This window comes from Fistularia commersonii, chromosome 11 (assembly GCF_037954325.1).
Source record: "Fistularia commersonii isolate RoL2024-O1a breed Wild chromosome 11, RoL_Fcom_v1.0, whole genome shotgun sequence".
In the NCBI taxonomy this organism is placed as follows: Eukaryota; Metazoa; Chordata; class Actinopteri; order Syngnathiformes; family Fistulariidae; genus Fistularia; species Fistularia commersonii.
This window is the reverse complement of record NC_141294.1, coordinates 17,671,695-17,683,517: the sequence shown is the minus strand read 5'-3', so window position 1 is coordinate 17,683,517 and position 11,823 is coordinate 17,671,695. Positions and strand designations below refer to the sequence as shown.

The 11,823-nt window shown below is 50.6% G+C and overlaps 2 protein-coding genes across 5 annotated transcripts in view; both read right to left on the bottom strand.

Annotated features, from left to right (window-relative positions):
* Positions 1-238: 238 nt before the first annotated feature.
* Positions 239-11,823, bottom strand: part of tars2 (threonyl-tRNA synthetase 2, mitochondrial) — a 15,848-nt gene continuing 4,263 nt past the window's right edge. For all 3 annotated transcript variants that reach the window (XM_086155539.1, XM_086155540.1, XM_086155541.1), the window contains exons 2-18: positions 10,976-11,154; positions 10,733-10,847; positions 9,089-9,210; positions 8,719-8,830; positions 6,797-6,861; positions 6,609-6,687; positions 5,865-6,011; positions 5,229-5,327; positions 4,973-5,142; positions 4,650-4,812; positions 2,818-2,955; positions 2,408-2,485; positions 1,249-1,349; positions 965-1,066; positions 757-829; positions 544-658; positions 239-439 (exon numbers count right to left, since the gene is read on the bottom strand). In XM_086155539.1, the coding sequence (XP_086011665.1) occupies positions 297-439; positions 544-658; positions 757-829; positions 965-1,066; positions 1,249-1,349; positions 2,408-2,485; positions 2,818-2,955; positions 4,650-4,812; positions 4,973-5,142; positions 5,229-5,327; positions 5,865-6,011; positions 6,609-6,687; positions 6,797-6,861; positions 8,719-8,830; positions 9,089-9,210; positions 10,733-10,847; positions 10,976-11,154 (2,001 nt within the window). In that variant the 3' untranslated portion in view covers positions 239-296. The remainder of the gene's footprint in view (positions 440-543; positions 659-756; positions 830-964; positions 1,067-1,248; positions 1,350-2,407; positions 2,486-2,817; positions 2,956-4,649; positions 4,813-4,972; positions 5,143-5,228; positions 5,328-5,864; positions 6,012-6,608; positions 6,688-6,796; positions 6,862-8,718; positions 8,831-9,088; positions 9,211-10,732; positions 10,848-10,975; positions 11,155-11,823) is intronic.
* The window catches only part of rprd2b (regulation of nuclear pre-mRNA domain containing 2b), a 19,143-nt gene continuing 18,337 nt past the window's right edge, over positions 11,018-11,823 (bottom strand). For both annotated transcript variants that reach the window (XM_086155538.1, XM_086155537.1), the window contains exon 11: positions 11,018-11,154. The gene's annotated coding sequence lies outside the window, so the exon portion shown is untranslated. The remainder of the gene's footprint in view (positions 11,155-11,823) is intronic.

The following is an 11,823-nucleotide window of genomic DNA, read 5'->3' as shown; positions in this document are numbered from 1 at the left end:
TGGTCACACACACACACAAACACACACACACCATCTCTCCAAAGGTATGCCCGGTTTCTATTCTCATATCATGACAAAGCCTTTCAAGAGTGGGAGGTTTGGTGTGTTTAATGCTTTTAGTGGACAAAATCTCTGCTGTGGCCAAGAAAGGCTGATAAGATGGATAGTAACGTCACATCTGTGTGTGCGTGTGTGTTAAATAGCACTAATGGACAAACAAAAGACAGTGTTTACAGTGTTTTTAATTTATGTACGTTTTATTACAAAATACAATCATTCATCCCCCCGCAGCCTCCTCAGAACTCCTCGTTGTTGCTCCTGGAGTCTCGCAGCACGGTGAGGATCTGCAGCACCTCCTCCGTAGACCTCCTCCCGAGCTGTTTGCCACCACGGCTCCTCACGCTCACTGTGCCACTCTCCACCTCCTTCTCTCCCACCACTGGACAGAGGAAGGACGTTAATAGCCACAGGCAGGGGGGTTTGAGTGGAACTTAAAAAATAAAAACGTCCGTCTGGAGTTTTGATCCCGTTAATTGTCTTTACCGAATACGTAGTTGTACTGCGCCAGCTGAGCACTGCGGATCTTCTTGTTTAAAGTAGCCCCCTGGTCGTCGCTCACGTCGGCCGAGAAGCCGGCTTCTTGGAACTGCCGTGCCACCTAAGGGAACAAAGAACGGCGTCGCTTGAGGTTAAATCTCCGACTTGCCTTTCGAGTGAAATCGACTAGGGCGCAAAGTGGCGCTCGGGGTTCCCCACCTGTTTGGCGTATGACTCGCTGCTGCCCCCTATGGGCACAACCATGACCTGTACCGGAGACAGCCACAGCGGCCTGTGTGGGGGAGAATAAAATAAAATTTAATATTCATTTCATCATCCCACAGCAGGGAAAATTCAACCACGCGCAGCAGAAGTGGCAAGAGTTAGTGAGGCATCGCCTTAAGTCAGTGATGACTTTCTCTCTCACCATTTCCCTCCGAAGTTTTCCGCCAGGATGGCGATCATCCTCTCCAGGGAGCCCAGCACCGCTCTGTGGATCATCACGGGCCGGTGCAGCTGCCCGTCACGCCTGGAGAAACACAGTTAACACCATCACCCTCTCATTCAAACGTCAATGAGACATACAGCCCCCCCCCCCCCCCCCCCCCCGCCCCCCCAGTGAGAATCCAACCGGGGACCTTCTTGCTTCAAGGCGGGAGCGCTGACCCCCGTGGGGACCTGCTGATCGAGCAGGTGCGGCGTCCGACTCACCCGACGTACTGCAGGTCAAATCTGATGGGCAGCTGGAAGTCCAGCTGGATGGTGGCGCACTGGTGCTGCCGGCCGATGGCGTCCTTGATCTGGACGTCGATCTGCGGGGTGGAGGAGCCGAACGTCAGCACCGGGATGAAGGCGGAGGGGCCCCGAGCGGCGGCAGCTGCCACCGAGCGACCCGCCGGGGGGCGGGGGGAGACTGATCTCGCTAATTGCGGCAAACACACCCTCATTATATGGCCGCGAGGAATGTTTATTTTGTCGGGTGCGTCGGTGTGTGTCGCGGCTCCACCACCCTTCCCACCTCCTCCCGCCACGACCTTCGTCACCTTCTCGCCTTGCACTTCACTAACATTTGCTCTCCAGCCTTGAAATAAATCATCTAGAAATACAAAATACTAGGTGTGTCTGACATTTAGAATCAATAAATAGATAAATAAATAAATATTTTGTGATTTGAAATGGCAGATCATTAAAGTGAAAGGACAATTTCTCATTTTTAGTACCTATTAAATAAAATCCCCTCAGGGAGATTTCTTGGAGCCGCTCACCCAATCCTTGCTAATTTTTCCAGGTGTTCCGGCTCTTTCTTTTAAGAAAAAGCCTTTTGCAGATCGACGAGTCGTTTCCCGCTCCTTTCTGATGGAGTGTTGTTTCTCCTGGCCGTCAGCCTGATTTCTCAAAGACTTCCTCCTGGTGTTCTCCCACACGCTTTCGGAAACTGGACAAAACACCTTCGCACTAACCGCTCGGTCGCGTCTGCATTAGCATCACGCGCTCCTCCTTCCCGGGACGTGGGGTTGAACCCAGGACCCGGTCCGCTGAAAACGGATCCTGACCAAATACGTAGTTGTACTCCGTCTGAAAACAGTCTCCCGTTATCACACTTCCAAACTGAAGACAGGCGAAGTTTAAAAAAAAAAAAAAAAACTGGATGAAATAGTTAGCAGTTAGCTTAGCATGTAGCCTGGAAAATAGGATGGAATGTGCTAAACTGAGAGGGGACATTAATAGAGCAGGCGGGACCAAGATTGTCGACCCTCTGGAGAGTGATTCCAAAGGATACAGTGAAAAAACTCCACACTGTGTGTGTGTGTGTGTGTGTGTGTGTGTGTTTGTGTGTGTATGTTTCTGAATTCCACTGCCCACCACCAACCTTTGGTCCGTAGAACGCTCCATCTCCCGGGTTCAACTCCCACCTCTCGCCAAACTGCTCAAGGCTCCTTTCCAACTGCTGCTCACATGCGTGCGCACACACACACACACACACACCAAAATGGAGGTTCTAATGTGTTTAAATGCACTTAAAATGTCAACTATACTTAGTCAATGTGCTGTTTGTGAGTGTGAGTGTGTGCTTGGAACCATGATGTTCAATTACGCTCAATTGAATCAGCTCGAATTGCCGCTGCGTCTATTTTAAAAAGAGGTCCGGGAGGAGCATCGACCCGGCCATGATTAGTTAAGTGTCCATCGTGACGCCGCCGCCTGTTTTCGGTTCTGTTTTCTCTCCATGCCTTTTAATTCGATCCTGAGGAAAAACAGAACCAGAGTGTGTGTGTGTACCTCTTCGGCGGAGTCCCACTGCTCGGGCTCTCCGAGGCACGGCGTGGGACGCGTGGACAGCAGGCAGTGGAAGGAGAAGCCAAAGACCTGGTAGACGCTCCTCACAAAGTCCAAACAGGCCACAATCTCCTCTTCCAGCTGCAAAGACGTTTATAAACATAAACAACTCTGTTGACGTCTCCCTCGGAAACCAGTCGAATACACAAATCGTCCCGGAAATGTCGGAAAGGGCCGGCGAGCGATGTGAAAAAAAGAAGAGGGAAATAAATAAATCAACCGGGGCACCTGAGCCGGACCAGGTCGGTCCAAGGCTGTCGCTCTCATGGTTTGAGCTGTTTGTGTTTTCTTTACGTGTGCAGAGACAGTGGACAGTAAAACCTTGACTGACAAGTTAAATTGGTTTCTTGACCAAACTTGTAACTGGGAATTTTTTTTTTGCACATCAGATTCCCCTATTGAAATGAATTGAATTAATCCATGTTACATTTTTTTGAATAATACAAACATACTTTAAAAATATATCATATTAGAGAAGGTCGACAAATAAATGAAAGATCTGACAAACTTCCCGGCACCAGGAGGAGGAGGAGGTTAGGGGAGCTTTTCATTTGGTGCTCTATCGCTTAACTTCCTGGATACACAATTAATGCTGTACTGTGTTGCTAAATGTAACGTGCACTTTGCTACACTTCATGGCTAAACGTCATTTAGCGCCGCGGTGGAAACCGGTGCTCTTTTTTAAACCATCAAACCGTCCCTGACCAGCAATGAATTACTCTTCCGACGCCTCGTCCATTGACATACCCGTTGTCTGCGGCATCGAATCCCCGTAAATATATCTCGCTTTCTCCCGGACGATGCTCCATCACCATATCTGACCGACAACTAACTGCTTCTCCATCTTTTCACGGACGAGTCCACAACTCGCTTGTATTTTACCGTGATTTTCTAGTCTGAAGTCGATGCATTCGTCAGTCAAAGTTCATACATATTTATGTTTCTCAGCGTCTAATGAGGTCTCTAACCTTTAACTGACCGCCAAACGGCAGGGGGTTGTTTAGTTTGAAAAAAAAAAAAAAGATATCAGAGAATCTTTGGACGGATAAAATCATCTTCTTCTGACTTCAAAGCTTCGTTTTAAGATAAATTCCCCCGCCGCCTGTTTGGACAGCGGAGAGGAGGAACACGGTGACTGAGAGCCGTGGTATTTAACTGGCCGTCTAAGAGGAGGTGTATATTTAAACCGTCTTCCTCCTCCCTCCTCCCCCGAGCTCTATTTCTTCGAGGCTGCCAAGTAAAATATGTCCGACGTCCATTACAAGTGAGCTGAAGCGTCGGTGTTTGTGTGTTTTCGTTGAGCCTCCGCTGAACTGCACCTGATTCCACCCGCGGGTCCGGCTAAGCGCGACCTGGCTCTTTGTTTTGGGCTCCAGAGATTAGTTTTGGGAATTGGAGGGGGGCTGGGGGGGGGAATCACAGCGGTCACTATCATCTGACTATCGTCTCTGGATGCCAACACAAGGGCTGAAATTTGGGGTGGGGGGGCGGAAAGCATGGGAACCTTCCAGAGCTGTAGGTGGAGGAGCAGGGTTACACAAGCCGTGCGGCCGCAGAGATGCTCGTATGGAGGTGTAATGTCGGCGCGGACAAAGACCTTCATTCATCCCCGGGCCGCGGCCTCCTGGAATGTCTGAGGAATTACTGGAGGAACCCATCTAATCACTGTAACGTGGTTCCACATGCGTCCCATTTTCAGTTTTTGATCGGTTACTGAGCTCCCCTCCACACACACACACACACACACGCACGCCTCGAGGTTTTCCGCGCCGTACCTGCTCGGGGGCGCAGAAGATGTGAGCGTCGTCCTGGCAGAAGCGGCGGACGCGGGTGAGGCCCCCCAAGGCCCCGGAGAGCTCGTTGCGATGCAGCGCCCCGAAGTCGGCCCAGCGCAGGGGGAGCTCGCGCCACGAGCGGACACGCTGCTCAAACATGAGGCTGGACAGAAAGGGGGGGGGGGGGGAGAGAGAGTCAGCCTCCGCCATGACACCCCCACACAACTAGGTGGCACTGCGAGTAAACGGATGGATCCCAGGGGAAATTAAACCATCAAAGTTGTGGATTGTTGATGTTTTAATTAATATGTGTGTGTGCTCACCAGTGTGCGGGGCAGTTCATGGGTTTGAGCGCGAAGGTCTGCGAGCCCTCCGAGGTCACGGTGAACATGTTGTCGCAGTAGTGCTCCCAGTGGCCCGAGCGCTCCCACAGGGCGGTGCTATACAGCGTTGGGGTCACGACCTCGGCGAAGCCTCGCCTCCGGTACTCGCTCTGTTAGGCGGGGTTTTGATTCGGATATTTAAAAAACAAAAAAATAGTCAAGTGGAGACGCGAAACGCTGAGGATGCGGCGCTCACCTTGATGAAGTCGGTGAGGGTGTTATAAATGTGGGCTCCTTTGGGGAGGAAGAAGCAGCTGCCTGGACTCACATCATGGAAGAAGAACAGCTCCTGGTCCTGGTTTTAAAATAAATACTTTAAATAAATTAATTGATTAATTTAAAAAAAAAAAAAAAAGGTGGGGGGGGCTTCTCTCCCTGGACACCACTGCGCAGGAGCAACCTATTGCTATGACAACATATTGTTGACCCCATCGCTCAAATTATCAGTGACGTCTTTCTCGGGTTTTGTTGCCAAGAGCAACCGGGGCTTAATGGCGGTGACATCACCGCTGTCTTAACAGCAGGACAGGGGTGTGTATCTGTGTGTAAGTGTGTGTGTTTGGTCCTATCCATGACTTCAGCGCTGAATTCTCTCACCAAACTCCCTGCCAGGTTTATAAAGATGGTCCCTGTCAGATTTAGACGATCACACGCTGGGAGAGTGACCGTCTATTTTGCTGGTTGCCGGGTGACGAGCCCCGACTCCTATTCAGGCCACGTGATTGGTCAGCGGCGCTTCTAGATTAGCGGCTTCTAAAACTAAACGCCGGCTGCGCGCTGTTTCTCAGATCTCTGTGGAAAGGGTGCGGGTGCCCCCAGATTTCACCCTCACCGTGCCGATGCGTCGGTGGTCCCTCCGGCGCGCCTCCTCCTGCTCCCGCTCCCATCGCTGCCTGTCCGACTCCTGAGGGAAGGCCACCCCGAAGAGGCGCATCAAACCAAATGACTCAGTCTGATCGGCCAGGGTCACGGGCGACAGCTGTGGTGGGGGTGGCGGGGGGTCACGGGAGGACAGATAGGAGATTTGAGTGTGGCGTCAGGGCAGCGGAGAGGACGGCGTGCACAAAGAGACAAGAGGAAGCACACGCGGCCAATGAGAGGGACAGGGCGCCCGATGGATGGCCGTGTGTTTGTAAGGACCTCCGACAGGAAGCTGGCCTCGTGCAAACACAACATCCTGCCGCCGAGCTTTCTAGTGGACCCCCGGCCTGCCCCGGTGACAGCCCGGTGCGGAAACAACCCCCTCCCCAACGCCTGGATCAATAACCAAGGGGAAAATTCCATCTGCGCAGCAGGAATCCGGCAGGACAGGTCAACAAAATGCGGGTGTATTTTGGCCGCGGCGTCCTTCTCTTTGGACTTCTCTAGCACAATATATCACCAGCCTGGTTCTGCTCCTGACAGACGGAGCTGTCAATCACGGAGCTGCCATAAAGACGGTGGCATTTAGGGGAGGTCGGGCCGTAAAAAATATGCAGAGGCTTGAAGAGAGACAACGTTGAAACCTGCATGGAGACGGCTTTACGAGGCTTCGGTGATTACACACACACACACACACACACACACACACACACACCTGGAGCATCTTGAAGACCCGGAGGAAGCCGGTGTGCGGGAGGAGGGGGCCGTCACACACCGCGATGCTGTCTCCGCACCTGAGCACCGTGCAGAGATAGACAACAAAATACCTGTCAGGTCCCATCTCAGACACGATTCAAGATAGTGTGTTTGTGTGTGTGTGTGTGTGTGTGTCGGGACACCTGCCTGTAGACGTTGATGTAGGAGCCTTTCACCTGCTCTTCGGCCAGCTGCAGCCTCAGCTTGTTGTTCTGCAACAGAACAGAACGGGGAGTCACGCACAGCAATGCCCTCAAGCCCCCCGGACGGATCCGTCTACTTCCTGGAAATATGCGGTCTATGGGAGGAAACGCAAACTAATGGGCTTTGGAGTCACATATCTTTCCATAAATCAGTCAAAGGTGATTGGCAGTGTCAGGCCCGTTATCAGTGATCGATCGGTTAAGGCCGGGGGAATGCTTGCCTTTTTTTTGGGGGGTGGGGGGGCTTTCAGCCGAATGATTGTGTTGTAATGAGCTGAGCTCATTTCTGAGTCACTCGCTTTTTACTGCTGTCAGATTCCAATGCAGTGAAACTGCTTGAGAATAAATTAAAAATATAAAAAAAAAATATTCGATGACCGAAAGGGGTCAAACTGCTGCCCGGCCTCAGAGGGCTTTTCCAGGGATTAAGATCCACGGTTCCGCCATTGAATCCCTGGCGCCGGGACACGGGCCGCCGGGTTATCAGGCGATACGGCGAACTCTTGTGGACCCCGCCTATGGAAAGAAAACAAGACTGGGGCGCTTTCCAAGCAGCTATGGCTGATTAGCTGCTGTCAACGCGGCGAGGCTAATGTGGCTATTGGCGAATCAGTGAATCAGCGTGGCTGCAGTTCACGCCTTAAACTTTTATCACGGGTAAAACTCCAGCGCGGGCATTCCCCCTTCCTCGGGGCCTTCATCCAGCGACTGGCAGCACGTTTCATCGGTGCTTACTGCCCTCTAGCGGTGTGAGATGTGAAGTACATCACTTCAGTTTAAAGCGCTTATCTGCTTGGAGATTATCAAGAAAACAACCACGCAATGACTAGTCAACAAAAAGTCGGTGGCAAAATTAATTAGATGACTGATTTACAAGTTGAAATGTCTTGAGTGTATCCCACGAACAAACGCACAAATACCCAAACCTTGCTTTAAATGTAGCACGGTGTTGAGGCTGCTTACAGGCATCGCAAAAATATTTTCTTGCACCACCTCCATCTCACCCTACCTCTTCCATCAGTGAAATATCTATATTTCTACATTCTCCAGAACACAATACTTATCATTTCATTCTTACTAACTACATCTCCTTCTCTACACGTGCTATTTCTATAGCCACTCCCTGCCCAAGGCATTGCTTTCATTTGTTTATATATTTTGTATTACATTGTGCATGTTGTACAGAGTCTCTTTATTTGTATTTACATCCTTTACATGCATATTCTTTCTGTTATTACTATTTGCACACTGTTCTACCCTGTAACCCTGCAGCGGCAAGTGAATTTCCCCATCAAGGGATCAATAGTCTATCTTAAGTAGGTCAGAGTAAGACATCTCACTTTTCCCAAATCTATGATGCATTCACAACCCGGGGACAGAAAGGGCGAAGCAGCGGGGCGGCCGGAGTCATGCTAACGGCAAACAAACGTTTGGGAACATTTGTGAAGCAACCGAGACGTGTTGATTTTAATCGCTCATTGCAACTCTTTGAGTATTTAGTGGTTTGTTGGTATTTTGCGCAAAATGCACTTTCAATGATGGGAAAAGAAAAGCATTTCACTGCAGTATTTGTTGAATATTGAACTGAATATTTGTTTCATGAGTTTAAGAACAGATTTGGTGAAAATGTATGAAAGGAAAACGCATTTTACTGCAACTATACTGCAGCAATAACGATAACAGCTATTTTTTGTGCGGCTCATAATGTGACCAGCTGTTACAGCAGTCGTTGACTATTAGGAGTCATTGTTTACACTCCACATGTTTACACTTGGGCCTGTCTTTTCCCTTTTGGGCTGGAAGTGCAAATAACGGCCTGTTGTCTTTCTGCGTGTGCTGCGACCCTGACCCAGGCGAGTGTCTGACCCTGAAGAGCTGTCGGAGCTCCTCCGCATCCAGCTGCAGCCCGCGGAGAGGAAGCCGGAGGGCCGACGCCTGCTCGCATCGCTCCTCCACATCACCCAGGGACACGGCGGCGCTGCGGGCCAGGACGGAGTCGGGTCAGAGACAGTGTTATGAAAGAGGTGTCCTCAAATCTATCTTGACTGGGTTCTCTCCAGGTCCTCTGGAGGGTCTTCAGACCCAAAAACTCGTCAGCACACAGGGAGAACCCAGTCAACCACCGAATTTGTACCTGGAACCTTCTCACCAAGGCGTAAGGGCGCAAAACAGCACCTCCGGTTCGGTGCAAATGTCAAATGATGAACGTCGGGGGCGAGTCTCAGCCACGCCTCACCTGTCCTGCAGCACGGCGTCACAGTAGAGCCCCAGCTCTGAGGCTCCTTCTCTGCAGATGGTGGCCCCAAGCACGTTCTCCAGGACCCCGCCCAGCACGCACGCCGCGGTTCGCCAGGCCGCCTGGGAGGAAGACATGGGGGACAAGGGGCAGGCAGCACTTAAGTCTACTGGACAAAATGAAAATGGAGGACTGATTTCTGGGAGATCTACCCAGGAGGTTCCTCATGCTCTCTCCCTTGAAGGGCCGTGAAGAGATAAGGAACGTCATAAATCCTCTGGGGTCCAGCAGCTTCTCTTGCTCCTCTGCTTTGATGCAACACTTCTGAGATCACCCGTCTGTTAGGACAGGAGCTACAACCGTGGCCCCGGGAGATGATCCCCGAGATGCCCTCCACCCGGCTGGGGGCTCCAAAAAGAGCCAAAGCTTGGAGGTTTCCATTCCTCGGACATTACCGGCCCTCAAAGGTCAATAGGGTTAAATGCTTGGTATCGTATTATAGCCACAGGGCGTTGCAGGAGGATGAGTTGCAGTGCTGTGACAACAGCCTCTTTCCAGTATGGGAGCTTTGCAGGAACAAGGTGGTTTCCTGGTGCATTGGGACAGCAGACGGACCTCACCTCCTAGAACCATCTTAGCTCCTCACCAAGGCAGGGCGTTTTCACATCACCAGATACTTCTTGCGGACTGTGGAGCACCATTTTAAAAACTAACGTGGTCGCTGCTCGGCTGTTTTCTTGCAATAAAATGGACAAGAGGCAACGAGAAACAGAGCAGCGAAAAAGTCTGAGGCCTTCTGGCCTGCTCCCCCACGGTCGGCTTTCCAGGGCTCGGAGAGGAACGTCAACATTTTGGCCAGAATTAGTCTGTAGTTAGCTAACGGCTAACGTGGTTCTTCACACAGCAAGAGAGTGCAGGGAGAAGATAAATATACTGGAATCCATCTGATCCATGGTCACTATTCCAGTAATGCAGAACATGAACGCTGAAGCAGCTTCCACCTCCATGTTTTTGCTGTCGTATTCCCCTTCTTCATCAGTGGTTGGCTTTTGAGTGTGGAGTCACAGATGCTTGTGTTGCACCTGTCCCTACCGTGGTCCCTGACAGCCCGAAACTAGAAGTTTCCCCTGGAGGAGGGTATTTCCTGGAACCAGTCAAACTGTAGAGTTCGGAGAGCTTTGCTGTCCCAAGTTGACTACGGTGATAAAATAATATGCTAATATCTTTGAAACTTTAAAGCACCAAAACAGCTCAACCTCCACTGACCTCTGGTGACTTTCACACTAATCACAATAACAATGCAAAGTTTAAATACAAATTAAATACTTATTGTTTTTCAGGTGAAGCTATTTATTCCGTTTCTATTGTCGTTGTTTTCTCAAACCACTGACTTGATTTTAAACATGAAATAACGGTTATCAAATAGCCCAAGATGGAAGCCAGTAGTCAATAGCACAGAACCTGACGGCGTTTGGCGTTTACCTCTGAGGTCGAAAATGAAAACCTGATAGTTTGAACTAGATCACTAAAATACATCAAATGATCCACTTATATCAAGACAATTAGAAGAAGCATTGAGTTTTCTTTGGGACTTGAATTTTCATTTTAGATTGAGGTCATGTGGAGGTGAAGGAGTGCGACTACCTGTCTGCCCTCGGGCGTCTCAAAGCCGAGAAGCTGCAGTTCACAGTCCGCCTCCAGGGGCCGCCCGAGCTCCCACAGCTCCCCGTCCACCTTCCCCACCAGGGCGCCTTTCACTCTGTGGGAGGAGGCGTCACAGCGCGGTCACTTCACCTTGCACAGAAAAACCCACGCAGGTGGGTCCAATGCCTCTGTGGGCTGCGTGCGTGTGTGTGTGTGTGTGTGTATGTGTGGGTGGGGTCTCACCGGACACTTTGTGCCACCGCCAGGGGCGTTGTGACGCCTGCTGCTCCTCTCACTCTCTGTCCGTTGGCCAACTGGATGCTGAGCGGCTTTTCGGCCGTCCCAGACTCGTTTCTCTCACGGGCTTTTCTCTGCACGAGAGACTCAAACACTTGTAGTTGCTCAGATAGCGCGGGGGATGCCTGCAGTCGAGGAGAAGAGGATAAAGGAGCGAATGAGTGAAAAGGTATTTTAAAGTAAGTGATGTTGAACACACATAGCTTTCATACAGGGATTCTGAGTGATGCTGACTCGGCCTCCAGAAGCTACTCCTTAGTTTAGATGCTTAGCGTCTTGATTTTACACATAAGGCTAACCCTGCTAATTGAAACGTCCTCGAACGACGACAACAAATCAATGTGTTTGTTTCTTGGTCTTGGCAAAGCATCAAAGCCGTCCCTCTCCCGCACTGCCACTATCTCCGCCCTCATGGCAGCGGGAGGCCGCTTGGCCCGCTCCACTTCCTGGATCTTGTGCTCCCACAGATTTCGGGATTAGAGGATCGGTCGTGACGCTCGAGACCACACAGGTCCCGCTCAGAGGCGGCTCATTTCATTCGAGCTAAGGGAGGTTGCACACTGTGCTTGCACTGTACCCATAAACTACACGACCCAAGAGGAATGCCATGGCTCCTGTTATGATTCTTAGATGTGTAAAACCACTGTGGGAAGAGCTCATTAATTTATAAAAAACACATCCTTTGAAAGTGTAATTAAGTTATGAAATAAAGAAATAAGCCCAGAGGCCAATATGAAATAAAACTAGATTTGCTTCAGCTCCTAGGACAGTGGCCCCCTGAATTTTAACTAGTG